Here is a 26,253-nt window from a genome sequence, read left to right as displayed (position 1 = left end):
AACGATGCCTATTGCTTGCTTAATGATTATTACATGTAACGCAACAACAACAAAACACTTGCATTAAAAGATTTAGACTCATGTTATTGACATGTATACATTTAAAGATCACAGTGAGTGCAAAACTAAAATTTTAACATAGTTTTCGTATTATTACAATGGCCAATAGGATTTGATTGACATAAATGATATTGGAGCAGTAAGTACATCGCTGTTTGTAGGACTTTGTTTTCACAACACCCCCCGTTATCTTGTGCGTGCTTGTTTTTGCAGGAGCTGTGTCTGATCCGCTTCCACCCTGCCACAGAAGAGGAGGAGGTGGCATATGTATCCCTCTACTCCTATTTTAGTAGCCGTGGACGCTTTGGAGTCGTGGCCAACAATAACAGGCACATCAAGGACCTCTATCTGATCCCATTAAGTGCTAAGGATCCAATTCCATCCAAACTGTTACCCTTTGAGGGACCAGGTAAGCAGGATACTCTAGACAGGAAATCCTTTAGGAATAATTTTAAACCTTAACAAACTCAAAGCCAATGAAAAGATCCTATTAGCAGAGACCCATGGAATTGTGAAGATACCCAAAAAATGTTTAGATATCAGGATATGGAGTTATAAATAAATGTCACAGTATGATAATGGTGAAATATAATAATACATGGTAATCTGTGGAGAAGTGAAAGAAACCAGCATGTTATCAGAGTCTTCCGAGATCGAGGTTTAGTAATATTTGCTGTGGGAGGATCGCTGGGCCGCCTGCCCCTGATCCAGCAGAGAAGGTAAATATTTGCTAAGTACATACTGCAATATATTTCTGAATATTGTTGTAAACCTACAAAAAAAAATGCTAAAGAAAATGTGCTCCTTGCGTTTTTCATCTTCTTAATCCCTTTTCTTTACAAAAAAAAATAATAATAAAAATGTTTTCTGAAAAGTGGTCATTGTCTTCTTGGCATCAAATACCTACATTTCATACAGCTGCGCACAAAAGCAATAACCTTTAACGAAAGTTGGGACACCTTTTTGAGCCGAGAAGGGGGTTCGAGTATACCAGGGGTGCTCAACCCCAGTCCTCGCGACCTCCCAACAGGTCAGGTTTTAAGGATATCCCAGAAGACTCCGCCTGTGTTGAAGCTGGGATATTCTTAAAGCCTGACCTGTTGGAGGTTCTTGATGAACACTAATGTAAGACGAAATCATTATTCATTAACAAAATGTGAATAGGAAGAACTTCCCAGCAACACCAGAAGAATCAAGAAGACATTGATGAGAAAACCATCCTGGAAAAGCCTGTTTATTATTTTTATGAACACGGTAGAACCTGTTTATAAAATCTGACATTTAATGTTCAGCTATTTAACTCCAAACCCCAATTGGATTTTTTTTAAAGAAAGAAGCATAACCTGGGGCTATTGGAAAAATAGAGGCAGCACACTTATTCCAAACCTGGTATGTGTGTATATTGTACTGTAATCCAGGGGGGCTCAACTCCAGTCGTCAAGACCCCCTCCCCCCACCCCCGCCCAACAAGTCTGGTTTTAAGGATATCCTAGCTTCAGCACAGGCGGCTCAATCAGTCGCTCAGTCAAAGACTGAGTCACCTGTGCTGAAGAAAGGTTATCCTTAAAACCGGAAATGTTGGGGGGGTCTTGAGGACGGGTTGAGCACCCCTGCTGTAAAAATATTCATCTTCTTTCAATGTTAATACGTACTGCATGAATTGCTTCAACCAGTGTTTTGCTGGTTTTTCTCCAGCTGAGAACAAAAGATCCATCAAGAAGCAAAGTAATTAAAACATAATGATAGTCCAGCAGGTATATTTTAAACATTTGGAGGAATTGTCTCGCCGTGGCGCAGTTCTCAGTGTCTGATTCTTTGGTGTCATCGCACCCCAAATCATGAGTGGCTGAGTGCACATTTCCCGCTAGTAATGCACACTTTACTACTAGCAAATCTTGTCAATGAGAATACCCTAATTTAAAAAAAAAATTTAAAAAAGGTATTTCTTTTTCAATTCTGTTCATCTTCTGATGCGTAAAAACTTGTGGCAAAAAATTTGCTTTGAGAGTAGCGACACATTGCTTTATTTCAATTATAATCATCCATGATCAAAGTAGTTATACAAAGATTATTGTAGGGCTGCTTTTAGCCAAAAGAATTGGAAACCAAATAGGAAGAAAACATTATTTTCATCTATAATAGTGAGTATCTGCACTTCTGGTAATGTTAGTTTGCAACCTGTCTTCCACTCTTTGTAGCATTATTGGCTAATTTAAAAAGATGAGTTGGAGTGATTTGGATTAAATAAATAAATTGAATGTTATAAAGTTCTAACCTAAACCTGTAAGTAAGGCTCCCTGTAAAGCTAATCTGTAAAATGAAGTCATGTCTAAATTAGTGTTATTCCTTGCAAACATTCATGCATGCAAATTAAACGTAGTTTCATTGTTGATTTTCAACCTTGTCCTACATCGTATATCTCTGATTTGGAAAAGGAGACCATTAGTGCATATATTGTAATACACTTCCACTATTCTAAACACACTTTAACTTGAATTGCAGTCTAAATAGAATATATATTTGTTTTTTAAGGTGCAGGTAATCAGAATCTTTTGGGAACTAAAAAAAATTACAAATACATTTTAGAACTCAAACAATTTACTTTTAACAAAGTGGAATAAATGACTGATAATATAATAGCATCTTCTGTGAGTTAGCTGCATATGCCCTAATACACTGCTGCATCAATTATTATTTTTTAAAACTATATAAAACAATGCTGTGCTGACTTTATTTTGCAATCCAATGCATTTTTCTTAATCTGTATTTTCATTCTTTTTTAGGCCTAGAATCGACACGCCCAAACTTAATCTTGGGATTGGTCATTTGTCAGAGAAGCAAACGTTTTACTAATGAGCCAGAAAAGGTGGAAGAAAAGCGAATCAGAGTTGCAACTCAGGAGGAAATGGACATATTAAACTACACCAAAGGACCTATAACATCTCAGGCAGAGAAGAAATATCAAAAATATCAACCATACCCTAGTGAAGCCATTAAAAGTACAACTCCACCAGGATCGCCCCCACCTGCTCCAGAACCAGTTAGAAAGGTTACACCTCCTGTGCTCATACCGGCATCTACTAAAGCTGACAGTTTTTTGAGTACATCAATCAATACATCAGTTCAATCTTTATTACCAACAGCTGATAGTGCTACATCTTCAACTTCTGCAGCTTCATCCTCCTTAAATACTGCAACGCCATTGGAGCACATTCTAAAGACACTGTTTGGAAAAAAGACTTCTTCGGATCCCCAAACAGAGATGCTCGGTGTATTAAATGAAGAGCCTACTATGGAGAAGGGAATTGTTCGTATTCCTTTAATAGACCCAATTGTACAGCAGTTTGGTCAGTTCTCTAAAGAGAAACCCTTAGAAGAGGAAGATGATAGACCCTATGACCCAGAGGAAGAATATGACCCAGAAAGAGCTTTTGATACTACTATGATCACTAATGATGAAAAACCTTATGAGCCAGAACAGCCTTGTGAAACTTTAGAAGATGATGACGATGAGGCTTATGACCCTGAAGATGAAACTATATTAGAAGAAGCAAAAATGACAATTGAAGATTTGCCCAATAAAATGTCTACTGGTAATAAAGTTAAACCTATGGAAGTATCAGTAGAATACTTGTCCACCGTTTCTGACTCATCATCCTTAGTAGAACAGCAAAAAATGTTGGAAGAGTTAAATAAGCAAATTGAAGAGCAAGAAAGACAACTGGAAGAGCAAGAAGAAGCTCTTAGACAGCAAAGAGCAGCTGTAGGTGTCTCCATGGCACACTTCTCTGTGTCTGATGCTTTGATGTCGCCTCCTCCCAAATCATCTATAACAAAAGCAGAGTTGTTTCAGCAAGAACCAAGCACAGGAAAGTCGCCTGTGTCTGCAACTTCAGATCAAATTATAAATCAAAACCGTGACCCAAGACAGGCTAGGGATCCTCGACAAACAGCATCAAAAATAATCCTTTCAGAGAAAAAAGAGGTCTCTAACCCTCTATTGCAAGGTGAAAAACAATCTCCGGCTTTTCCCTTGGAAAAGCAAGATATTACAAACAAACCATCTAAACGCAGAGAGGATGTAGCAAAGCCTGTGGTTCATTTGGAACACAATACAATCAGTTATCAGAATCCACATGAGGGGGTTCCTGAAAAGATTGTGAAAGACAAAAAACCTGAAGATGCAGTTTGGCATCTTCCATTGGATACTGCAGAGTCTGGTAAATCTGAAGACCCTATAACTGTATTAAAGCCCTCTCGTAAGGTGTTACTACCAACACCTGGAAGTGCACCTTTTCCACAGAGTTTTGATGCTGCAGAAAGTGAAAGCCAGACTATCTCTAGTTCACATGCAACAACTTGGGCAAAGGAAACTCAAAACTTTGATTCTCAAAAAACAAGGGCTACCTTTCCTGGACCAATGTTTCCACCCCAAGAAACGCCTCCAGGTAGCTTTGAACCTGAAAAAAATCTGTTTTTGCATCATAAAGATCAGATTAATAAGCAAGCACCTCCATTTATAGAACAAAATGAACCAGTTACTTTACAAAGGGAAGAGCTACCTTTACAGCAAGACAACAGGGGTGGGCCACCATTTCCTTTGTGTTCCACTGGAGGTCCTTCTCAAATCAAATTTCAAAATGAAAGTGAAATGCCAACTGTATTTGGAGACCCAAGACCACTACAGATGCCCAACTTCCCAGGGACAAGGCCCCCACCTTCTTTTTCTGATGAAAATTGTCCACCTAATCTGGATGGGCAAAGAGGGCCACCACCTAATCTGGATGGGCAAAGAGGGCCACCACCTAATCTGGATGGGCAAAGAGGGCCACCACCTAATCTGGATGGGCAAAGAGGGCCACCACCTAATCTGGATGGGCAAAGAGGGCCACCACCTAATCTGGATGGTCAAAGAGGGCCACCACCTAATCTGGATGGTCAAAGAGGGCCACCACCTAATCTGGATGGTCAAAGAGGGCCAACACCTAATCTGGATGGTCAAAGAGGGCCACCATCTAGTCTGGATGGGCAAAGAGGGCCACCATCTAGTCTGGATGGGCAAAGAGGGCCACCATCTAGTCTGGATGGGCAAAGAGGGCCACCACCTAATCTGGATGGGCAAAGAGGGCCACCACCTAATCTGGATGGGCAAAGAGGGCCACCACCTAATCTGGATGGGCAAAGAGGGCCACCACCTAATCTGGATGGGCAAAGAGGGCAACCACCTCATCTGGGTGGGCAAAGAGGGCCACCACCTCATCTGGGTGGGCAAAGAGGGCCACCTAATCTGGATGGGCAAAGAGGGCCACTGCCTAATCTGGATGGGCAAAGAGGGCCACCACCTCATCTGGTTGGGCAAAGAGGGTCGCCTAATCTGGATGGGCAAAGAGGGCCGCCGCCTAATCTGGATGGGCAAAGAGGGCCACCACCTAATCTGGATGGGCAAAGAGGGCCACCACCTAATCTGGATGGGCAAAGAGGGCCACCACATAATCTGGATGGGCAAAGAGGGCCACCACATAATCTGGATGGGCAAAGAGGGCCACCACATAATCTGGATGGGCAAAGAGGGCCACCACATAATCTGGATGGGCAAAGAGGGCCACTACCTAATATGGATGGGCAAAGAGGACCACCACCTAATATGGATGGGCAAAGAGGGCCACCACATAATCTGGATGGGCAAAGAGGGCCACTACCTAATATGGATGGGCAAAGAGGACCACCACCTAATATGGATGGGCAAAGAGGGCCACCATCTGATCGTTTTGGAGACCAAAAGGGACCTATGGCTTTGTTGCATGGACAATATGGACCGCCTCCTCCATTTGGAGACAAAGGGCCTCTCCCTCATTTTACTGGTCAAAGAGAACAGTCACCTCCTAGATTAGACAACCAAAGTGGTCCCCATTTTGATGGCATGGGTGATGTCCCACCTCTGTTCGATGGACCAAGAGGACCAGGACCAGCTCACTTTATGGGAAACAGAGGACAACAATTTAACTTTGGTGGACCAAGGAGACCACCACCATCTCAATTTAAAGGTAATAGAGGAGGTCCAATGCAACCTCAGTTTGGAGGGCCAGGACCTAGCCATTTTGGGGGCCCACAAGGACCATACCAAAATGATTTTGAAGGTATGAGAGGCCCAGTGCCAGGTCACTTTACAGGGCCAAGGGGACCTCCATCACACCAGTTTAAGGATCAAAGAATAAGCCCACCACCCATGTTTTCTAACCAAAGAGGCCCAGCACCACATCAGTTTGGAGGACAATGCGGACCTGCACCTTCTAGATTTTCTGAACAACCTCCACAAGGTATAAAACCTCAGCCTCGTCCTCTGCTTGAAATTCCGAGTCATCCTCCACCACATAGGAACAAAGGTTGGGACAAAGTTACACCACCAGATTCGATTAAAAATTATACAGATCAGAGGCCAGAGCCAGAAGAACATTGGGTACCAAATGAATTTAGACAAAGTAAAGACCACAGAAGTCAAACCTTTGAAGGAAGGCCAAGAGAGCGATATGAAGGACGTAATGAGAAATTTGACCAGCCTGAACGACATCCATCTGAAAATGTACCAAGCCGAGGGTTTGATGAAAGACAAAGGGAAAGAGACCTTGACGGACCATGGGATAGAGAGAGAGGCAAGAACTGGAATAGAGAAAGAGAAAGAAGTTGGGAGAAAAATAAAGATTGGGAACGACAAAGGCCAAAAGAACCCAGTCGAGAGTGGGATAAAAACAGAGATAGAGATGGAAACAAAGAAAAAGAATCAGAAAAAAAAGAATGGGAGAGGAACAGAGACCGTGACCGGGATAAGGAACGGGATAGGGATAGAGACAAAGAGAGAGATAGGGATAGAGACAGAGAGAGGGACAGGGAAAGGGATAGAGAGAGAGACAGGGAAAAGAATAGAGACAGAGATAGAGAAAGAAACCGAGAGAGAGAAAGAGACACACACAAGCGCCGGGACAGGGACAGATCTAGAAGCAGAGATAGAGACCGCGATAGGGATAGGGACAGAGACAAGGACCGGGAGAGAGACAGAGATCGTGATAGAGATGGGGACAAGGACCGGGAGAGAGATCGTGATAGAGACGGGGACAAGGACCGGGAGAGAGACAGAGACAGAGATCGTGATAGAGACGGGGACAAGGACCGGGAGAGAGACAGAGATCGTGATAGAGACTGGGACAAGGACCGGGAGAGAGACAGAGATCGTGATAGAGACGGGGACAAGGACCGGGAGAGAGACAGAGATCGTGATAGAGACGGGGACAAGAGCCGGGAGAGAGACAGAGATCGTGATAGAGACGGGGACAAGAGCCGGGAGAGAGACAGAGATCGTGATAGAGATGGGGACAGGGGCCGGGAGAGAGACAGAGATCGTGATAGAGACTGGGACAAGGACCGGGAGAGAGACAGAGATCGTGATAGAGCAAGAGAACGGGAAAAGGATAGAGACCGTGACAGAGAGAGAGGAAAAGATCGCACAGATCGAAGTAAAAGCAAAGAGAGCAACAAAGACTTAAAATCTGAACGATCAAAGGAATCTTCCAAGTCCGTATCAACAGAATCCGTTCCTTCTAAACAGACATAGCAAACGTGTTAACCACGTATTGTAGAACACTGACTTTTTAAAAGCGGAAAATACAAAAATGTGTGGAAGGAGTTGTACCTTTTGTATATATTCTAATTTTATTTTACAGGAAAAAAATTCCTTCTAAAAGACTTTGTTTTCTTTTGATGTTTGTACATTTCTGTTTTTATAAAGAGCATCAATGGACTATTGGATGCTACTATGAAAATAGCATAATTGTGGACTGGTGTGGATTTTTTCCCTTTTCATAATCCCTTCACAAATTCATACCTTTAACATGCTGACCCCACTTCAAGGTTCTTTTTTTGTTTTGTTTTTGTACTGATTTACCTACTGTCCGTAAAATTTACATTTGTAATTTAGTAACGGAATATCTGTGGAGAGCATATTGCTTTTTACAAAAGAATTTATAGTTGTTTTCCAGTAACTTGATAATATATTGTCATTTTTATAAGGGAATTTCAGCTCAAATTAGAAGAGCCGTACACTGAAAACATCTACGTTTAACCTGTAGATTATAAAGTACATACATGGTAAAGGAGTCTGTAGCACATTTAATTACAAGCAAAGTATTGTCATCTGTTGAGCATTATTACATACAGTAAAATATATTGTGTGTATTAAAAACGGTTAAGAAAGGGGGGGGGAATAGCAAAATATGAATATAAATTAAGTTAGAAACTAAACAAGCTCTTCTTTTGAAAAATTATACTATAAAAGTGCTTTATTTTAATGTTGTAGGGTACTTTTATGACAAATGGATCTTCCCCCCCCCCCCCCCCCAAGCTGCACCAAAAGTGAATGGGTGCAAAAAAATAAAACAATGTTTTTGAATCCAGATAAAGCACTCATGGCAAAGATCAATAACGATATAATTTACACTGAGAATGCTACAGTGCTTTGATTTTCACTTTATGGTTCTAAATTATTTTTGAACTACATTATTAATTTCCACAAACACGAGATCACCTTTTAATGTGAAACACATTTCTGAGAAGGTGACCAATGGTTTTTTTTTTTTTTTTCCCTTTGTTTGTAAATGGTCAAATTACAGTTTAGCATAAATAAATCTCAGCTTGTATTCGTTAGTATTTAATGCAACTTTCCCATTGGAATACAGCACTCATGAAATGTACAATTACAAGTGATATGTAACATAGAAACTACTGTATGTTGTGAACTTTGCATATCAGTCGCTGACTTTTGTAGACAAACTTAAAATAGAGAGGAGGAAATTGGATGCATACAAGTTGTAATTTTTAAAAATATTCCTCAGTTGAAAACCTACATTATGGTATGCAAAAACAAAGTGTTTGTTTAAGGGTTACTTGATGTTTCTGTAAATTGTATTTTATATTGCAAAACATCACTGTACATTAAAATTGTAAGAACTTCAGTTTTGTTTTTGTAAGTAGAATAAATATCTACATCTGTTACTCCCGACTTATTTCAGAAATATTATTAATGCGGTGTTTAAAGAAGCTGAGGGTTGATCACAACTTTCCACTGTGCATCATTGGTTTTGCAACACAAACGTTTTTTAAATGAGAAATGTGATGCTCTCATCAAAATTGTAACGTCTATGATATGTAGAGCAATACTGGCCTCCCCACAGGATTATATATAGAGTATTGCTGGTTTAGGGAAACATCTAAATGCAGATTTAAGGCAGACATATACATATATTTTTGTGAATTTCAATGATTTTGTGTTGCAAATATGTATTGAATGTTTACGTACTGTAAATACATCATACACATAGCAATGGTGGGCTTTAATATAGATCTAAAATAATAACCAGTGTAGTGCAATGGAGCGACCACATGAGAGGCCTTGGGAAGAGCAGCAGTGTTGTTACAGTACATCCATGGGAGAGATAACACAGTAAGTGTCTGGTGCGGTTTATAAGGCAGGGGCCATGGTGCGTCAGTGAGCGGGCGCTTACCTGGCCATGGTGGAAGGGGCGTCACGGAGCTTGTTCGTCCTCGGGCGAACCACTCATGTGACCGGCCTGTCGCGCCAAGATATCAGTTTGAACTGATGTCTTGCGCAACACGCGCCCGCTTTCGCCCGCACACTGCATGGACGCGATCACTGCCTTAACGCAATCTGTTAGCTCAGCGTGCGCAGTACCATGGCCCCAGCCTAAGGCTGCGGCCCCGCTAGCGCTGAGCGGTCGGTGCTTGGCGAGGTGACTCATTATATATATATATATATATATATATATATATATATATATAAGTCCCCGCTCACGCGGGTATGCGTGTGCACACACGTGATGCTCTTAGGTAAATAAAATTGTTATACTTTCCCACTCGCTGAATATTCAGCAATGCCGTCCCCCCTCCGCACGCGAGCAGACGCAGGACACCCGCCACGCATGCTTTGAGCACCACTAAGGCTGCGATCCCAGTGCGTTCTGTAGCACGTGCGCCCGGCGCTTCATTGCAGATTGCGTCCTCTGAGAGAGGGAGTTTGCGATGGGAGGGGCGTGGTGGGGGTTTTGCGGGGGCGTGGCCATGACCTCATGCAGCTGGTTCGCCCTCATTGGCTGAACCGCCGGCGGGGGCGTCGCAAGTTCCACATACAAAAAAATTGTATGTGAGAAAACTTGCAGTACAGCGCAGCTGCTAAATGTACTTGGCCCGGATAGATTAGGGGGCGGTGCTTGTGCGCACAGCGCACGCCTGAACGCACTGGGACCTGCTGGGTGATGTCATGGCTGCGCCCCCATCACTCCCTCGCCACGCCCCCACCACCCACCCGGAGGTCGTGGGGCCTCAGCCTTAGGCGTGGCCATGACGTCACCCGGCAGGTTCGCCCTCATTGGCTTAACCGCCGGGTGGCGTGGCTTAGCGCTCCGTAGCGAGTCAAATTGAGAGCAGGAGCAACTCGCGCCACAGCGCTGCGGCCCCCCCTCGCAGCGGGCCCGGCGCCATTGAGGGGAGGGCTCTCGTCCCTGCAGCGTCCGCCACAGCGGGCGCTGCAGTAGCCAGCGGGGTCCAGCCCTTAGAGTAATGACGCGTAGGACACAGTTTAGACACCCTGGTTTAATCCTTTATTGGTTTATTTCCAGAACATAGTGAGGGGAAGAGAACAAGACATTCACATCGAGTAGTACTCATCACCACTATACGGTGCAACGTCTGTCCAGAAATGGGAAATGCAACTTTTCAACCAGGAAGCAGCGTGGTCACTTTGCAGGCAGGAAGTGGCATTACGTTACCTGCTGGCCAGGACACGTGATACACAGGAGGCGCGTGACCGCGACGGCTGTTGACGCTCGGTTTGAATTTTCCGCCTCAAGACAGCTAGGCGGCCGCATCCTTGGAATACCGGCCTCCTCCATATACCTATCGACGTCCCTCTCTTTTCGCGGATGTCCGTGCTTATGCTTACCACAAGTCGGCGGCGGGTGAATGCCCTCTGCTCCCCGACGTGCGTGGTGTAAAGTGCGGTGCCGCCTTCTGCTGGGGGGAGGGGAGAAGGGATTGCTGAGGTGATTCCTGGAAGCGCGAGGGCGGGAATCCCGCTGGGGAGGCTCGAGGGCGGGAATCCCGCTGGTGAGGCGCGAGGACGGGAAATCCGCCTGACGCGCGCTGGGGAGGCGCGAGGGCACTTGTCCACCTGCCTACCCCCGTGACGTCGCTCGCGGGCCGTTGGGCGCGAGGCGGGGAGCGGTTTGCAGACTCCTCCCCTGCGGAGCCCTGCGCAGGGTGGCCCCCGCATAGATTCCATCTCGAAGTGGTGGCTGTGATTGGCTCCGGTGTTACTATCATCTCTGTCACTTCCCCATTGCTGTTCTCTTGAAACTTGTTTATTTCCTGTTTAATGGCCTAGGGCCCCCTCTCCACCCCTCCCCCCTATCTCCTCCCTGTGAGCCTCAGGCTGGAGTCTGACCCCCCTATCTCCTCCCTGTGAGCCTCTGGCTGGAGTCTGACCCCCCTATCTCCTCCCTGTGAGCCTCTGGCTGGTGTCTGGCCCCCCTATCTCCTCCCTGTGAGCCTCTGGCTGGAGTCTGACCCCCCTATCTCCTCCCTGTGAGCCTCTGGCTGGTGTCTGAAACCCCCCCCCCCTATCTCCTCCCAGTGAGCCTCTGGCTGGTGTCTGTCCCCCCTATCTCCTCCCTGTGAGCCTCTGGCTGGTGTCTGGCCCCCCTATCTCCTCACTGTGAGCCTCTGGCTGGTGTCTGACCCCCCTATCTCCTCACTGTGAGCCTCTGGCTGGTGTCTGACCCCCTATCTCCTCACTGTGAGCCTCTGGCTGGAGTCGGACCTCCTATCTCCTCCCTGTGAGCCTCTGGCTGGAGTCTGACCCCCCTATCTCCTCCCTGTGAGCCTCTGGCTGGAGTCTGACCCCCCTATCTCCTCCCTGTGAGCCTCTGGCTGGTGTCTGACCCCCCTATCTCCTCCCTGTGAGCCTCTGGCTGGTGTCTGACCCCCCTATCTCCTCACTGTGAGCCTCTGGCTGGTGTCTGACCCCCCATCTCACTGAGCCTCTGGCTGGTGTCTGACCCCCCCATCTCCTCACTGTGAGCCTCTGGCTGGTGTCTGACCCCCCTATCTCCTCCCTGTGAGCCTCTGCTTGGAGTTGGACCTCTTATCTCCTCCCTGTGAGCCTCTGGCTGGAGTCTGATCCCCCCTATCTCCTTCCTGTGAGCCTCTGGCTGGTGTCTGACCCCCCTATCGCCTCCCTGTGAGCCTCTGGCTGGTGTCTGACCCCCCTTAAAAATGTATTTTTGTATTTATTGGCGGTGCTCCTCTCCACTCCGCCATGCCACCCAACAGTATCATACTGTGTTATAATCAATTCTCCTCTTCAGATATTTGTATTTAATATTCCTATGTTGCCTCATTAGACGTTTCTCTTGTAGACTTGCTAATATCTTCTGCCTCTTTAGGATATTTTATGCCTATACTTCTCTGAATTAACCTTTTGGCAAAGTATTTTATTGATGTCCCCCCTGGCAGATCTATTTAATGTAAAGAGCATGTTCTTTCCTGATATTTGGCATTGGTAAATCTACTTATTTGTGGATTAGGCTCTCCATTAGTACAATTAACTGCCAATTGTATAGCATTTGATGCTTGACATTTGAAGACTGCTGTTTGTGATTATCATTGTGCATTGGATACAGTGACTCCCACATTAACACTTACAGAGACCACTTGTGTTGCTGCTGTATTTTAATACTTTTGTGGGCTGTTATTAGTACAACCCATTGGTGAATCTCTTCTCTGATGACGTGATGTCTGCATCTACACAAGCACAGCCCAAGACATCTACCCAGCAGGCCGTGTCCACAGACCCTTCACCTCCCACGGGATCTGGAGGCTCTAGCGAGGCTATGTTCAATGAGCAGGCCCTGAGTTTTACCACCACTGACCTCAACCTAGTAGAGATGACTGAAATAGAGTACACCCAGCTCCAACACATACTCTATTCACACATGGAGGCTCAAGCCAATGAGGGAGAAATGGAAACCAGATTAAACTCTGCTTTTTTCACAGCCAGTAACCCTTCAAATCTTCCTCAGTATCAGACCACCAACATAAACCAGGCCAGCTTCTCAGCCAGCACTGCAGGGGGCCAGACTGTCCACCCTGTGATATGCCAGTCAACTGTGGCTTCAGAGGGCAATATAGTGGGTTCCAACCAGTCTCTGGGTCACATAGACTTTCAAGAGCTGAGGATGCTGCTGCTGAGTGAGTCCAGTCTGCCTGTAAACAGTGGGAATCAAGCCGAGAAGACTCCTGGTAACGGAGCTGGGGATTCCTCTGGGACCACCGTTGTGAGAGTGAAACATGCTAACGATGCCGGCGGGAACAATAAAGAAAATGAGAATGTTGCATCAGTTTGCGAGCCCAGATCTAAATCTGCCGTTCGTGTTCGGCTGGAGGACAGGTTTAACAGTATCCAGTCAGAAATGCCCAGGTGTCAAGAGCCACAGGAGTCTGGAGGAGTCACCCTGAACAAGTGCGCTGCTTACTCATCTTTTTATTTCCAGAATACGTCCTTACCATGTGTTGTGCAGTTTATGAACGGTTCCAGTTCAATGACTTACTCGGAGAGAGCAATTGTTACCAAAATACTGGCTCATATTCCTCATCATAAGGAAAGATTGATGAAATGGCAGAGATCTTTAGTGATGTAGGAATTTGAGCCATAATGAAATGTGCCTTAGAAATCTGAGCTATAATAAATATCCCTTTGCTTCACTATTATTTCATAGACTTAATGATTTCCAACCTTATTCAGAATTATGAACCGTGTTTGTTTGAAAAGGCCAAAAGCTATAACTGTTTAACACCAATCCATTCATATATTTCACAAACATTTATAAGAAATATATTTTCTGACTAAATGAAATGGGAAGAAAGACTTGCAATCGCTTGTAGTTTCATCTAAATGTTAGCAATCTCCCCAAATTAAACTTTCAGTCTGATCAAAATGTCACCTATACTATAATACAAACCTCACATAAGTATCTTCCATCTCCGTCCCATTTTCTTTCTAATTGTACTTTTAATTCTACACAAGTTTCATCACACACTATAACCACACCGTAAAACGAACATTTGTCTCTCCTTTTACGGTGGAGTTAAAATCCCGACCAGTGTAGATGCTTTCAGCTCAAACATTTCGATGCCCAACTGCTTTGACTTAATGCTGTGATGTAAAAATGATTTACGGGGCTTTTAACAGTTGTGTTTTTATCTTGATATCACAGTCTGGTGACACTTATCCGCCATTCTCCAGAGCTCATGGGTGTGCCGTTACACCAACAGCAGAGCAAGCGCACAACGTTGGTGAAAAATAAAGCCGCAGGAGCCACAACTGCACTTCAGTTTACATATCCATTTTTTACAACAAATGCCTGTTCTTCTGGAAGTGGTAATTCCTCTGAAACACAGGTAAGAAAGGAATGCTTGTGATCTGTACCCCACCAGTAGCAAATGGATTTGAAGCACTTTAGTCACAAGCCATTGCAAGAAATTGGTGATGCTTCTTTTCCTTTTCAGACAAGTTCCTCTGGGAATCTCTATCCGACTTCTGGAGGCTCTTGCCCTTTGTTAGAGGCAGCCAAGCTCCAAGAAATAACATTGCCAAGAACGTTTTCCTTTTGCTATCAGCAGGAAATTGAATCAACGAAACAAACTTTAGGGGCTCGGAATAAAACTTTACCTGAGCAGGTCTGGATTAAGGTGGGAGGTGAGATCTGCATTACAATTACATTCTGAAGTTGACCCTATTCCCACATTGTCCGTTTCTAGCAATCACATTGCATATAATTATCTGTTTATTATGTCATGAAGGATGAGAGGGAAAAGTTTGAATGTTTGCGATTCCCTGTGTTTTAAACTGCTCTTGAGCTAGAAGAATTATAACTTAACCGGCATTGGAAAGTTCAAGTAGTAACTTTCTCTTGCATTAATAGCACGTGGCAAACCGTTCCTTTCTTACAATATACTTTTCCTGTCTTGCAAAGAAGCATTATGCAAACAAGCGGTGAACAAAAGAAGCCGCAGTCGCCTACGCCAGCTGGACACAAGTGTAGAACGTAGAGCACTTAGCAACATTCAAAACGTAGGCGATGCACAAAACCAGGGAGCTGCGGCTGCGTGGCCATCCTCACAGCCACACGTGAGTGACCCGTCCCAAGGCGGGCAGCAGGGAGGCTCCTCTCAGCGAAGGGAAAAGCATAACCGAATGGAGAGAGAGAGAAGGTGAGGAGAGGAAGTAATTGATGCCTATATAGGTGGTTATAATGGGGGGAGGGGGGCGAGGTGTTTTCTTACGGTGTTAGATTAACATGGACAGTAGTGATGATACAATGCAGTGGTAGGCAAAACATACATCATGTTAACTTGTGGAAACGGTTATAAATGTGTGCAGGTAGAGGGTAAGTGAAAGTCGGGTATTTACGGTTTTCAAGACCATTTACCACGTTTGGGTCGGTGAGACTTAAAAAATAAAATAAAAAAATAATAATGAAATATCAGAAGGAGCAGTGATGTATACACAGCCTTGTACTCGGGAACCTGGGGTGGTTGTTAAAGCAGTAATCCTGCTTTCCCTTCTCGTTAAAAAAAAAAAAAAAGAGAAGAGTGATCTGATTGAAGCAGGGGGTCTCCGGAGAGGAACTGCGTTAATTTCAGCTCCTGGGATTCCCTGTTTCCAGAGATACTTTAACCTCCGTAGGGGGTGCCGCTATCTATGCAGTTTTAGCTTAAATGTCCCGGTCCCGAGGGCCAATAGGAAGCCACAAGAAATTACATCACGGCTTCCTATTAGCGGCGTTAAATGTCATGTAGGCGATAGCCCCACCAAGCCCAGTCAAAGCTGCTATCTGCAGGGATAGATATCGGCACCCCCTACTGAGGTAAATATCTCGGAAAGCAGGGGGTCCCCAGAGCTGATATTAACGTGGTTCAGCTACGAAGACCCCCTGCTTCAAACCTATACCTCTGACGCAGGGGGGTCTCCAGAGTGGAACCACGATCATTTCAGCTCCAGGGACCACCTGCTTCCCGAGATCCTTACCTCGGAAGGACGTGCTAGTAGCAGCCCAGACGGGGCTATCAATATGGCGCGTTTAAATGTCCCAGCCTCCTGCAGGGCAATCGGAAGCTGTGACGTCATTCCTTGCGGCTGTTGGCCAACATGACGCGGGACATTTAAACTGCAGAGATACCGGCACCCCCTTCCAAAGTAAGGATCTTGGGAGGCAGGGGGTCTCCGGAACAATAAACCCCGTTTTAGTTCTGGAGACCCCCTGCTTCAAACCCATTTTTTTTTTTTCAAACAAAAGGTGTCGCCATGAGTGCTCCTTTAAGTTAAAAGACTTTGTTCTTTCTTATCATATTAGATTTGATTTTGTGTGTAATGACGACATCACTAAAACGTTCTGAGCAGGAAAGGAATAGCCGGACTCAGGGCATGTTTGATGCAGGGAGAGGGGGAGGGTGGTGGGGTCAATAAGGAAAACACACGTTTATTACTGAAAAATATATATTTTTGTGAAAATATGCTGTATTGGTTATAGACATTTAAAATCCATTGGAACAAATATTGGCTCAACCAGAACACCATTACCAAATAGTTTTATGTCATCAGTGTGAAAATGTCAGATTTAGGCAATCATTTGAAGGGTGCTGAGGTTTGGTAAGAGAATAATAGGATTGCAGCTTCCCGATTCTCTGCAGGATTCGTGTCACTGACATTTACCCATTCTGACTGCAGGCGCAGAATAAGAATTTGTTGTGATGAATTAAACCATTTAGTTCCATTTTGTAACGCCGAGACTGATAAAGCAACAACGTTACAATGGGCTACTGCGTTTCTCAAATATATACAGGAAAGGCACGGAGATTCCCTCAAACAGGTAAATACGCGTCTACCATCCTTACATCACCAATATACAGATGTAACAGATCTAATGAAGAAATGTGGCCAAAAAGCAGCAAAATATTCTCTATATGGACTTGTTGCAGTGCCTAGCATGTGCTCATTAACTGGTAGTAGTTATTAATAATACAAGATAATAATATCTTGTTAATGAATTGATAAGACCCACTTATAGATTTGATGGGGCTTAATGTTTCACTAGCAAGGCAATATTGGCATCACAGCACATTGAATAGAGGCCTTGGAGAGATGGGGATCTGCATGATCCATATCCTAGATAACACAATGGCACTTATCTTGCACGTCATGTTTTGTTATTTAGAATAACCGATCTGGAGACTAAACTGAGCAAACAATGCATTTTTATGCTCTGTACGAGGCTTGCTGCAGCTTGTAATCTCACACACTTGATGGTTAAGAACTGCAATATTACAGCTTTTTTAATGGCAATCCGCTCTGATTTTTAGGAATTCGAAAGCGTATTTTGTGGGAAAACAGGACGAAGATTAAAAGTAACAAGATCAGATGCGTTGAGGACAGGCCCAACTCAGGATAGTGTTCAGAGCGGCTCCACAATGGAAAGAAAGTAATGGGATGAACACTACAAATTGCAGGCAATATCCAATGGGGGTACTGGGTTAGCATCTTACAACTAAAGGTTAGGGGTGAAGCTGCAACACTTGTTCTTTTTAAAATGTAAAGCAAATATGAACAGGTTATAATAGAAGCAGCACATAGTTATATACTGGAATAGTGATTATTATTATATGCAAAACAAAGTTTCAAATTGTATTGACAGAACAGAAACCGTGGGACAACATTAATTTGCACATAATATTGTTACAAAGTGACTTAAAAAATAATATATAGATATTAAATGCAAATTTGATATGGCTTGTAAAATAACATTGAGGCATGGCTGCCTTCAGCTTGTGTTGGCTATAGTAGCGGTGCTATTGGTTTAAAAAAAACTCTTTAATGGCATTATTGTTACAGAAGTAGTTCAAAGCATGTATGTGCCATGTTTTAAAAGTCCGGCAGATGTACAATTTTAGTCAATATATAGTAATTTTGTGTCTTTATAGCTAACCATTCTTAATTATTTTGTTTCTAAACAAACATTTAGACTGCCAACAGCAAGTAGGTTTGTTTGTTTGTTTTTTTTATTGAATTTGGAGTGCATTATTTCCCATAGTTTGTTTATTTATTTAATAATTCCACGTCTAAACAAGAATATTAGTGTAACTCCATCCACTGTTTTAAATTTTTTTTTTTTTTTTAATGAAGATTACATATATAAAACCTTGGGGTGATATTTAAGGTATGGTATGTTAAAAACAATGTGGCTATTCCTGGGCGCAATATATTTTCCTATTAAAATGAAATGTTCTTAGTTAATAAATTGGAAATGTCTTAAACCATTTTATTTTCTGTGTACTGAAAGTGGCTTTATTGAATTATTACAACAGATGATGCAACAGGTTTTATTGTACATACAAGTCACCAAAATAAATACTAATTTTAAATCACGGATATTCACAAGTTTGCAGCCATTTATTTGTCCAACGGAAAAATGTGCTAAAAATGACATGTTTGACGTAACAAGTGTTTCTTTGTTTTTTTAAAAAAACTTGTTTTATTTTTACAACACATTATACAGTACTTAACTTGTTTTCTTAGAAATTTTGTTTAATTGCAGGATGCCAGATTCACACGGCTTTTTCTTTTAAACAGAAAGTGTGCAAAAACCTAATGCTTAGGGGGTGAAGATGTTAAGGTGGAAATATACAAATACTCTCCCATGGAAATCCTATATACACTTTCCTCTTGCAAGATTAAACTGCGAGAGGCTTAATAATATTCATGAGCATCGGTGAACATTGGAGGCACCGCATGGAAATTGATATACATGTAAGGGTTAGTACCATCCCAAGAAAACACAAGCTTTGGAAACTTTGAAGGAGATTCTAAAAAGAGCAGGGAATTGGAATTTTCCAAACAGGTAACAAATAAATGGGGAACCAGGAAAAATAACAAACTTAAAAATGAAACAATCAACTTTTCAGATACTTTAATCAGATGTTTTCCTGTTTCATGGAGCTGGTTCATGCTGTAACTTTCCACTCTTCATTTTTGTTTTTAAAAGGACCACCTCACCGTATATTTCTAGGAGGGTCTTGTCGTTTTGTACAACTAAGTGATGTATTCAGTTCCTTCTCTACTTTGTGCGCTGAGATCTTTATGACTTTTTTTGACCAGATTTTCCTCCTGAGACGGCTCCTTGGCAGGCCGATGTGTCACATATTCCTGGTGTCCCCTGAGCACCCACCGTGCCTGTTCTTCCAGGCTCGCCAGGGAAACCAGGCTCACCATAGGCACCATCACGGCCATCCCTGCTTGTGCCAGGCACTCCCTGTGCTCCTGAAAGCGCAAAGCAAACACTTACTTCAGTTTTCACAATGATGATTAGTTGTATAAATAACATGGTCTGCCAAAAGTCATCCTATGTAATTCATGCTTTATAGCTTTAGTTTGGAATACAAATGAGGGTTCATTATACTGTATTTAAGATTATTTGTGCTGGTTTAGTCTTATTTACAACTACATTGTAATTCTGTTTCTATATTTGTGTATAAAGTGAAAGGGTGGGAGGGAATACTATATATGTAATATTGAATATATATGTGTATGCAGTTTGCATATTGAATAAGTAATGCTGTAGTAGAGTGACCTGGAGAACACATTCCCAAGGGTATATACATAATACTGCATCTCTTCTTGTTAAGAGATATCGGGAGACACAGACCGAGAGACTATTGAGGGGGAGAAGGACGGCCCCGCTGAACCAGCTCAACTTGGTTTTTGTTCTGTAACTTTTACTCCTCTATACAAATTACATACCTGGCTCTCCTTGGTCACCAAATGGTCCATCAATACCTCTTCCAATTCCTCCTTTGTCTCCTTTGAAACCCAGATCACCTAGAACATAAAGAAAGGTTTTATGAAGCTGTCGGTCCATCCAACATTTTTCCTGCAGAACACATATACATCATAACATAATCCCTCTGTTGCCAGACAGATCAGCATTTTTAGTGGCTGTAAAGTTGCCAGAGGTTGTGCTAGATATTTTTCTATGGAGTAAAAATAGTCCTTTAAGAACTTTAGAATATTTTTATTCCAAGTGGCGTATGGATCGGGTTGGAAGATAACAGAAAAACTCCCACGATAATAATACATTTATATCGATAAATATTTGATTTTTTTTAAAAGTCCAAAAATGTTCTAGTAAATTTAAATAGAGTGTTCTCAAAATAAATACATTTTCTTTAGATTTACTAGAATACAGGGTCCTTAGATAGTCCCTCCATTTAAAAACACATTTCATTTATAAAATGTTAAAAATGCATAAAACTTTTTGACAATACTTATATATTTTTAACAGATAGAAAAAGAAGAGGGATGTAAGAGTCCCAGGGAGGAAGGTGTGAAGGGACCCAGGGTAGGAAATAAGAAGGGATGAGGTCAAGTCCCAGGGGGGGTAGGGTTAATAGTCCTTGGGGGGGGGGAGCAGAAGGTGGGTAAAGGGAGGTTAAGAATCCCAGGGGGGGGGGGTATGAACCCCAGAGGGAGGGTGAAGGGGTTAAGAGCTAGTGAGGAAGGGTTGTGATCTTTCATGCTGCACATGCGGACCACACAGCTGTCAGACGCTTCTCCCCCTCCCTCTCTGCAGTGGGCCCGCAGGAAGTGAGAGCAGCGTGTCTGTCTGCAGCTCAGTGAGACACTCCATAGCAACTGCAAAGGTGCTCCTCTCACCCCCACACTTCAACACCATAGTGATACCGCACTAACAATTTATCTCCATCGACATACCGTCAGATGTTGTCATCGCGGTATTACGATCATACCGGTATATTGCACAACCATAGGTATGGATATATATAATACGAGTTCACAGGCATGCCACTGGAGGGACCACTGCATGCACCCTCCACAGAGCTGTCAGTCACAGCTTTGCTCGCATAGAAAGCCTTGTGTAGCACAATGTCTCTGGGCAGAGTGGTGGCTGACAGCTCTGCCTGTATGGGGGGTGCACACCGTCTGTTCTCCACAAAGATTAGCCCCATGCGTACAGAAATGCACTAGAGGGGTCCCAGATATGCATTTGGAGTGACACTCAGAAGTCCAGCCTCACCTCTTGAGCCAGGATCTCCCAGCTCCCCAGTTGGCCCTCTGTATCCTGGAGGGCCACGAGCCCCAGGGTGTCCTAAAGTTCCAGAAACGCCAGAGGGTCCCGGGGGTCCTGCAGGGCCTGGGCGACCAATTAACCCTGGAGCCAGGGGTCGCCTGAGGTTAGCAGCCAGTTGTGCAATTTGATCTTGAGAAGAAAAAAAACATTTTATTTATTTATAAAAATGTTTTACCAGGAAGCAATACAGTGAGAGTTACCGCTCGTTTTCATGTATGTCCTGGGCATAGAGTTAAGATAACAAATAATACATGGTTACATTACATAGTTACATAAGTGAACAGGTTATACATTATATACAAGACATAGCATGCAATGTTACAGATAATATATATCATACGTGTTCAGTATGTAACAGTTACAGACCAGATTAAAATGTGAGACAGCTTTAGTTTTGAAAGAATTAAACTGGTAGCGGCTGTAAGAGTCTCCGGTAGATTGTTCCAGTTTTGGGGTGCACGGTAAGAGAAGGAGGAGCGGCCGGAAACTTTGCTGAACCTTGGGACCATGAACAGTCTTGGAGTCAGATCTCAGATAAGTGCTGCATGTGGTAGGGGTGAGGAGCTTGTTCAGATAGATGGGTAGCTTGCCTTGTATTTGAAGGCAAGACAGGAAAGATGAACTTTGCGCCTAGACTCAAATGATGACCAATCTAGTTCCTTGATCATTTCGCAGTGATGTGTGTTGTAGTTGCATTGGAGAACAAAACGGCATATAGAATTGTAGAGTGTGTCAAGTTTGCTACGGTGGGTTTGGGGTACCGAGCTGTATACTATGTCCTCATAGTCGATAATTGGCATTAGCATTTGCTGTGCGATACGCTTTCTGACCAGCAGACTTAGGGAGGATTTGTTCCTGTAAAGTACACCTAGTTTGGCATAGGTTTTGGATGTCAGGGTATCAATGTGCATCCCGAATGTTAAGTGGGAGTCAAACCATATGCCCAAGTATTTAAAAACTAGTAACAGGAGTTCGGGTGGTGTTAGCGTTGCTTCTGATCTGGAGCTCAGTCACTGGAAGCTTTCAAAATGGAGTCTTGGTCCCAAATACCATTGTTACAGTCTTGTCAGTGTTTTAAAAAAGTTTGTTTTGGGAAATCCAATTTTCGAGTCTCAAAAAGTCAGACTGAAGTGCGTGTTCGAGGTCGGAGAGGCTATGGCTGTGTGCATTTAAGATTGAGTCATCTGCATACATGTGTATTGAGACTCCCTTACAAGCTGTAGGAAGATCATTGATGAACACTGAGACTAGTAGGGGCCCAAGAACAGAGCCTTGCGGGACACCCACAGGTGATATCCAGGGGGTTGGAGTTAGACCCCGAGATAGACACATGTTGGGATCTGCCTGATAGGTAGGAATAAACATGAAATGGTGTTCACTTTTTGCAATGGACAATTCCATTCAGTGACCTTGTGTGACGTCTTTATTCCTGTGTGGTTGCAGATTGCTCAGAAAAATAGTGCCAAGAGGATTCTAGTAGAAGACCGACGATCAATTGTCCTTTTAGATGTTCACCAAGTTGCAACAAGGACCTAGTTATTGTAACCGTATATTTAAACTTGGTAATATAGTGGTAGTTTATTGTAACAGAATTTGACAGCAAATAAGAAGCACTTAGCCCACCTAAATTACCCAGTTTCCTATTTAATGTGAAACATCTGAACCAGTTCGATGCTTGGGTTACTTTCAGATTTATGATACCTTCTTGTCTATCCCAAGCAACTAAATTCCTTTACCTGCTATTATAATATACTATATTATTGTATTTTGTCTCACACTTTGCTGCAGACACATCTATGAAAAAAACAATGATAAATATTTAACATAGGGACTTATGAAGCTTCCAATGCAAAAACCCTTTAAACTTACCACTGATCATTCCCCCGCACAGCTCCCTGATGTGCTGCTCACTCGCCAATTTGCCCTAAAACAAAAACATACACACGTGGTTTCAGAACTCGTTCCCTTAAACCAACTCCTTTGTGGATGTGAAGAGAAATATATGTCCGTTTAATATCTCTACTTGGATACATTGTATATACTGTACGTTATGGTATTTATACCACCAACTATGTCCGTTACAAATGGAGGAAACGAAAAACGATGAAAAGATCAAATACTCGGGGTGAGGATGCTGTTTATCCAGGAAATACTAATCAGTTTTTTTGTCACATTCAAATTTATGGTCAGCGGTCCAGGATGTAAAGTACTGTCTCATTAAATAATTAGGTCCGTATTAAACACCACCATTATCATGTGAGTAGCATGAAGGTACCTCCGTGAAACAGCCGGCAATTAACGGCACATTTGGCTGACCCAGTCAACCGATCCATTGTGAAATCTCAGACCCTATTAAATCCTTTGGTTTCTCTCATATTTAGGATAGCCTTGTGTCTCTCCCACACACTCCCTTACTCTATTAGCCTGTACCACCTCTGCTGAGTGGCTGGTTCATGAATCCACCACCCTTTCCATGAAGAAGTACTTACATTTCCCCTGAGCCTCCCTCCCTCCAGTTTAAAAAAACAAAACCCTTCTAGCACTTCTTTCTCTGTAGTATGCTGCCCTCCTGTACTCTTACTGAATGTGCCGCCCGTGTTTGGCACAAGCAGACTAACCTGCACTTATAGTATTGGTTACATAAATAACTTATTTTTTCCTGAAACAGATTTTTCTATAAAAAAAAAAATTACATGGACCACGGAATTTACAATAATAAAGAAAATGGTATTTAAAATATTTTAAGTATTGTTAATAGTTTTATATTATTATGGCAATATGTTTACTTCATATAAAAATACATTCCTTTGTATTGCTTTTTATTATGTATATGATCTTTAAAGTTGGAGGCTGAAAGGCCAACACCTTTAAATGCAGAATGAGTTTCTCTAATTTGAAGCATTTCAATTGGGATTTAACCCCAGTGACTTTTAATAAAAGCAGTGGCCTGCGTGGATACGAACATTAAATTCACATAGGTTCTGGGGGTGATGTGGCTTTCAGCTCTTAAGTCCCAAAATGTATGTACTCTGTCTCTCCCAATACAGACCTCAAGCCTGGTTGGGTAAAATACGGCCTACCAAATTCTATCTGGCCCTCTTCGCACCCCCTTTCCGGGCCCTTCCAGTGGTGCAGGGCTTCACCTTGTGGCAGCCCACCCAAATGGCCCTAACGCAGAAGGGAGTTGGAAAGGGGAGACATTGGGAGAAGAAAGAGATGGGGTGGGGGGGAAGAGTAAGAAAGGATGGGAGGGATAGTGAGAAAAGGGGAGAGAGTGAACAGGAGTGTGAGTGGGCGAGAGAAAAAGGGGGCATGTAGGGGAGAAGTTGGAGAGGAGGGGGCGATGTGGGGAGAAGAAGCTGGTGAGGAGGGGAGCACGTGGGGAGAAGGGGAGCACGTGGGGAGAAGCTGGTGAGGAGGGGAGCACGTGGGGAGAAGAAGCTGGTGAGGAGGGGAGCACGTGGGGAGAAGAAGCGGGTGAGGGGAGCACGTGGGGAGAAGAAGCTGGTGAGGGGAGCACGTGGGGAGAAGAAGCGGGTGAGGGGAGCACGTGGGGAGAAGAAGCTGGTGAGGACCTATATCAAGTGTGAGGCCCGCAAAGCTTACCAAAAGCTCTTGAACTGGTTCACCAGCCAAAATTATAGTGCTCCCCTGCCTTATGCCCTTTATTAAATATGCTGTGAAAAGGTCTTCCCATCGTTTGAGAAAGTTGAAACCCCATTCAAATGAATGGAGTTCAAGGGCCTTATTCTATATCCACCGAAACGGCTGCTTGGTTTGTTTTCTATCGAAAAATCCCCATTGACCTCAATGGGGAATTTTAGCCGAAAATGGCCAGAACTGCTGCTTCGATGGCTATAGAATTACCCCCTAAATCTTCTCCTGCAAGAGGGAAGATGACTCAACAGCATATTGAATAATGTTTATTTTTAGGCTTGTTTATATGATCCCGGTTTTGCGGATACTGATGCTGTAAAAAGCTGCAAACATAACCAGCAACATATTATAAAACACATTTTCTAAATAATACTCACAGGAACCCCAGTTTTCCCAGTGATCCCTGGAACTCCCTGTTCCCCTTGGAATCCCATTGTCCCCGATGGGCCTGGGACTCCTGGAACGCCGTACGTGCCGTTGGGGCCACCAGCGCCTTTAGGGCCCAACTCGCCTCTTACTCCTGGCTAATAGGAAGAAGGAGAGAAGAAAAAGCTACACAATGATGTGTGCACATAGGAGATTTGTAAAACCAGGAAGTAGCACATTATTCTGCTTCCAGGCACGGAAAATGTTGTCTAGAACATCTGATGCAAGAATGCAGAACTGTGTGTGCGATGTAAAAAGTCATGAGACTATACAGTAAGCTTAACACATAGGTGGCTAAATCATGAACAGAAAGTGCAGTTACATTACACACTTGCAGTAACAGCACGGTAGGTGAGGACAATGCACCTCCTGCCATGACTGAGATGTCATTCACAGTGTGATATGGATTTTGGAAATATCAATAAGTTGGTCCTTAGGATTTGACCAAGTCACATATACCAATCAATAAGTCACTAAAGTAAGTTCGTAGGGAAAACAAGCGTAATTGCTATGATTTGATTTATTTTTGGCTTTCAAAACAGGTTTCAAGTCATTTAGATTTTTAGTATGTCATTTGGTCAAAGCTCACTGCCTCTTCCAACCTCGCTCTTTAATTCCATTTAGGCCATGCCAATAACCCACTATAATAATGTCATGTTAAGGATATCCCTGCTTCAGCGCAGGTGATGCAGTTGAAGACTGAGCTGAAGCAGATATATCCTGACCTGACCTGGTGGTGGCCCTTGATGACTAGAGTTTCCCACCTCTGCTCTATAATAACTGTATAATGGAGTGAGGAGACATTGTGAATTTAATTTTACATTTAAGCTAGATTTGTGCTCTATGTGCA

At 43.3% G+C, this 26,253-nt stretch overlaps 3 protein-coding genes across 15 annotated transcripts in view; 2 read left to right on the top strand and 1 right to left on the bottom strand.

The window, feature by feature from the left end:
• The window catches only part of DIDO1 (death inducer-obliterator 1), a 55,588-nt gene extending 46,486 nt beyond the window's left edge, over positions 1 to 9,102 (top strand). For all 12 annotated transcript variants that reach the window (XM_075571445.1, XM_075571451.1, XM_075571452.1 and 9 more), the window contains 2 exons: positions 274 to 469; positions 2,844 to 9,102. In XM_075571445.1, the coding sequence (XP_075427560.1) occupies positions 274 to 469; positions 2,844 to 7,666 (5,019 nt within the window). In that variant the 3' untranslated portion in view covers positions 7,667 to 9,102. The remainder of the gene's footprint in view (positions 1 to 273; positions 470 to 2,843) is intronic.
• A 2,089-nt stretch (positions 9,103 to 11,191) lies between these two features.
• Positions 11,192 to 18,607, top strand: TCFL5 (transcription factor like 5). 2 transcript variants are annotated; one of them, XM_075571440.1, is made up of 6 exons: positions 11,192 to 13,642; positions 14,397 to 14,580; positions 14,689 to 14,878; positions 15,159 to 15,393; positions 16,910 to 17,051; positions 17,542 to 18,607. In XM_075571440.1, the coding sequence occupies exons 1-6, from the start codon at positions 12,915 to 12,917 to the stop codon at positions 17,662 to 17,664; spliced, it is 1,602 nt and encodes a 533-aa protein (XP_075427555.1). In that variant the 5' UTR covers positions 11,192 to 12,914; the 3' UTR covers positions 17,665 to 18,607. The 2 variants fall into 2 exon arrangements, with proteins under 2 accessions (XP_075427555.1, XP_075427554.1); XM_075571439.1 differs by having other exon boundaries at positions 11,193 to 13,642; positions 15,156 to 15,393.
• Positions 18,545 to 26,253, bottom strand: part of COL9A3 (collagen type IX alpha 3 chain) — a 36,773-nt gene continuing 29,064 nt past the window's right edge. The window contains exons 23-27 of the mRNA XM_075572610.1: positions 25,355 to 25,501; positions 23,190 to 23,244; positions 21,267 to 21,449; positions 19,976 to 20,053; positions 18,545 to 19,495 (exon numbers count right to left, since the gene is read on the bottom strand). Of these exons, the coding sequence (XP_075428725.1) occupies positions 19,314 to 19,495; positions 19,976 to 20,053; positions 21,267 to 21,449; positions 23,190 to 23,244; positions 25,355 to 25,501 (645 nt within the window). The 3' untranslated portion in view covers positions 18,545 to 19,313. The remainder of the gene's footprint in view (positions 19,496 to 19,975; positions 20,054 to 21,266; positions 21,450 to 23,189; positions 23,245 to 25,354; positions 25,502 to 26,253) is intronic.

Source organism: Ascaphus truei, chromosome 15 (genome assembly GCF_040206685.1).
Source record: "Ascaphus truei isolate aAscTru1 chromosome 15, aAscTru1.hap1, whole genome shotgun sequence".
Lineage (NCBI taxonomy): Eukaryota > Metazoa > Chordata > Amphibia > Anura > Ascaphidae > Ascaphus > Ascaphus truei.
This window is presented reverse-complemented; position numbering and strand designations above follow the sequence as displayed.

Excerpts from the sequence above, each read along its gene's own strand:
- TCFL5 (XM_075571439.1), top strand. The coding sequence starts at position 12,915 with ATGTCTGCATCTACACAAGCACAGCCCAAGACATCTACCCAGCAGGCC. Across the intron at positions 13,643-14,396 it reads GGAGGAGTCACCCTGAACAA|TCTGGTGACACTTATCCGCC; the intron begins GTGCGCTGCTTA and ends TTGATATCACAG. Across the intron at positions 15,394-16,909 it reads CGAATGGAGAGAGAGAGAAG|GCGCAGAATAAGAATTTGTT; the intron begins GTGAGGAGAGGA and ends TTCTGACTGCAG.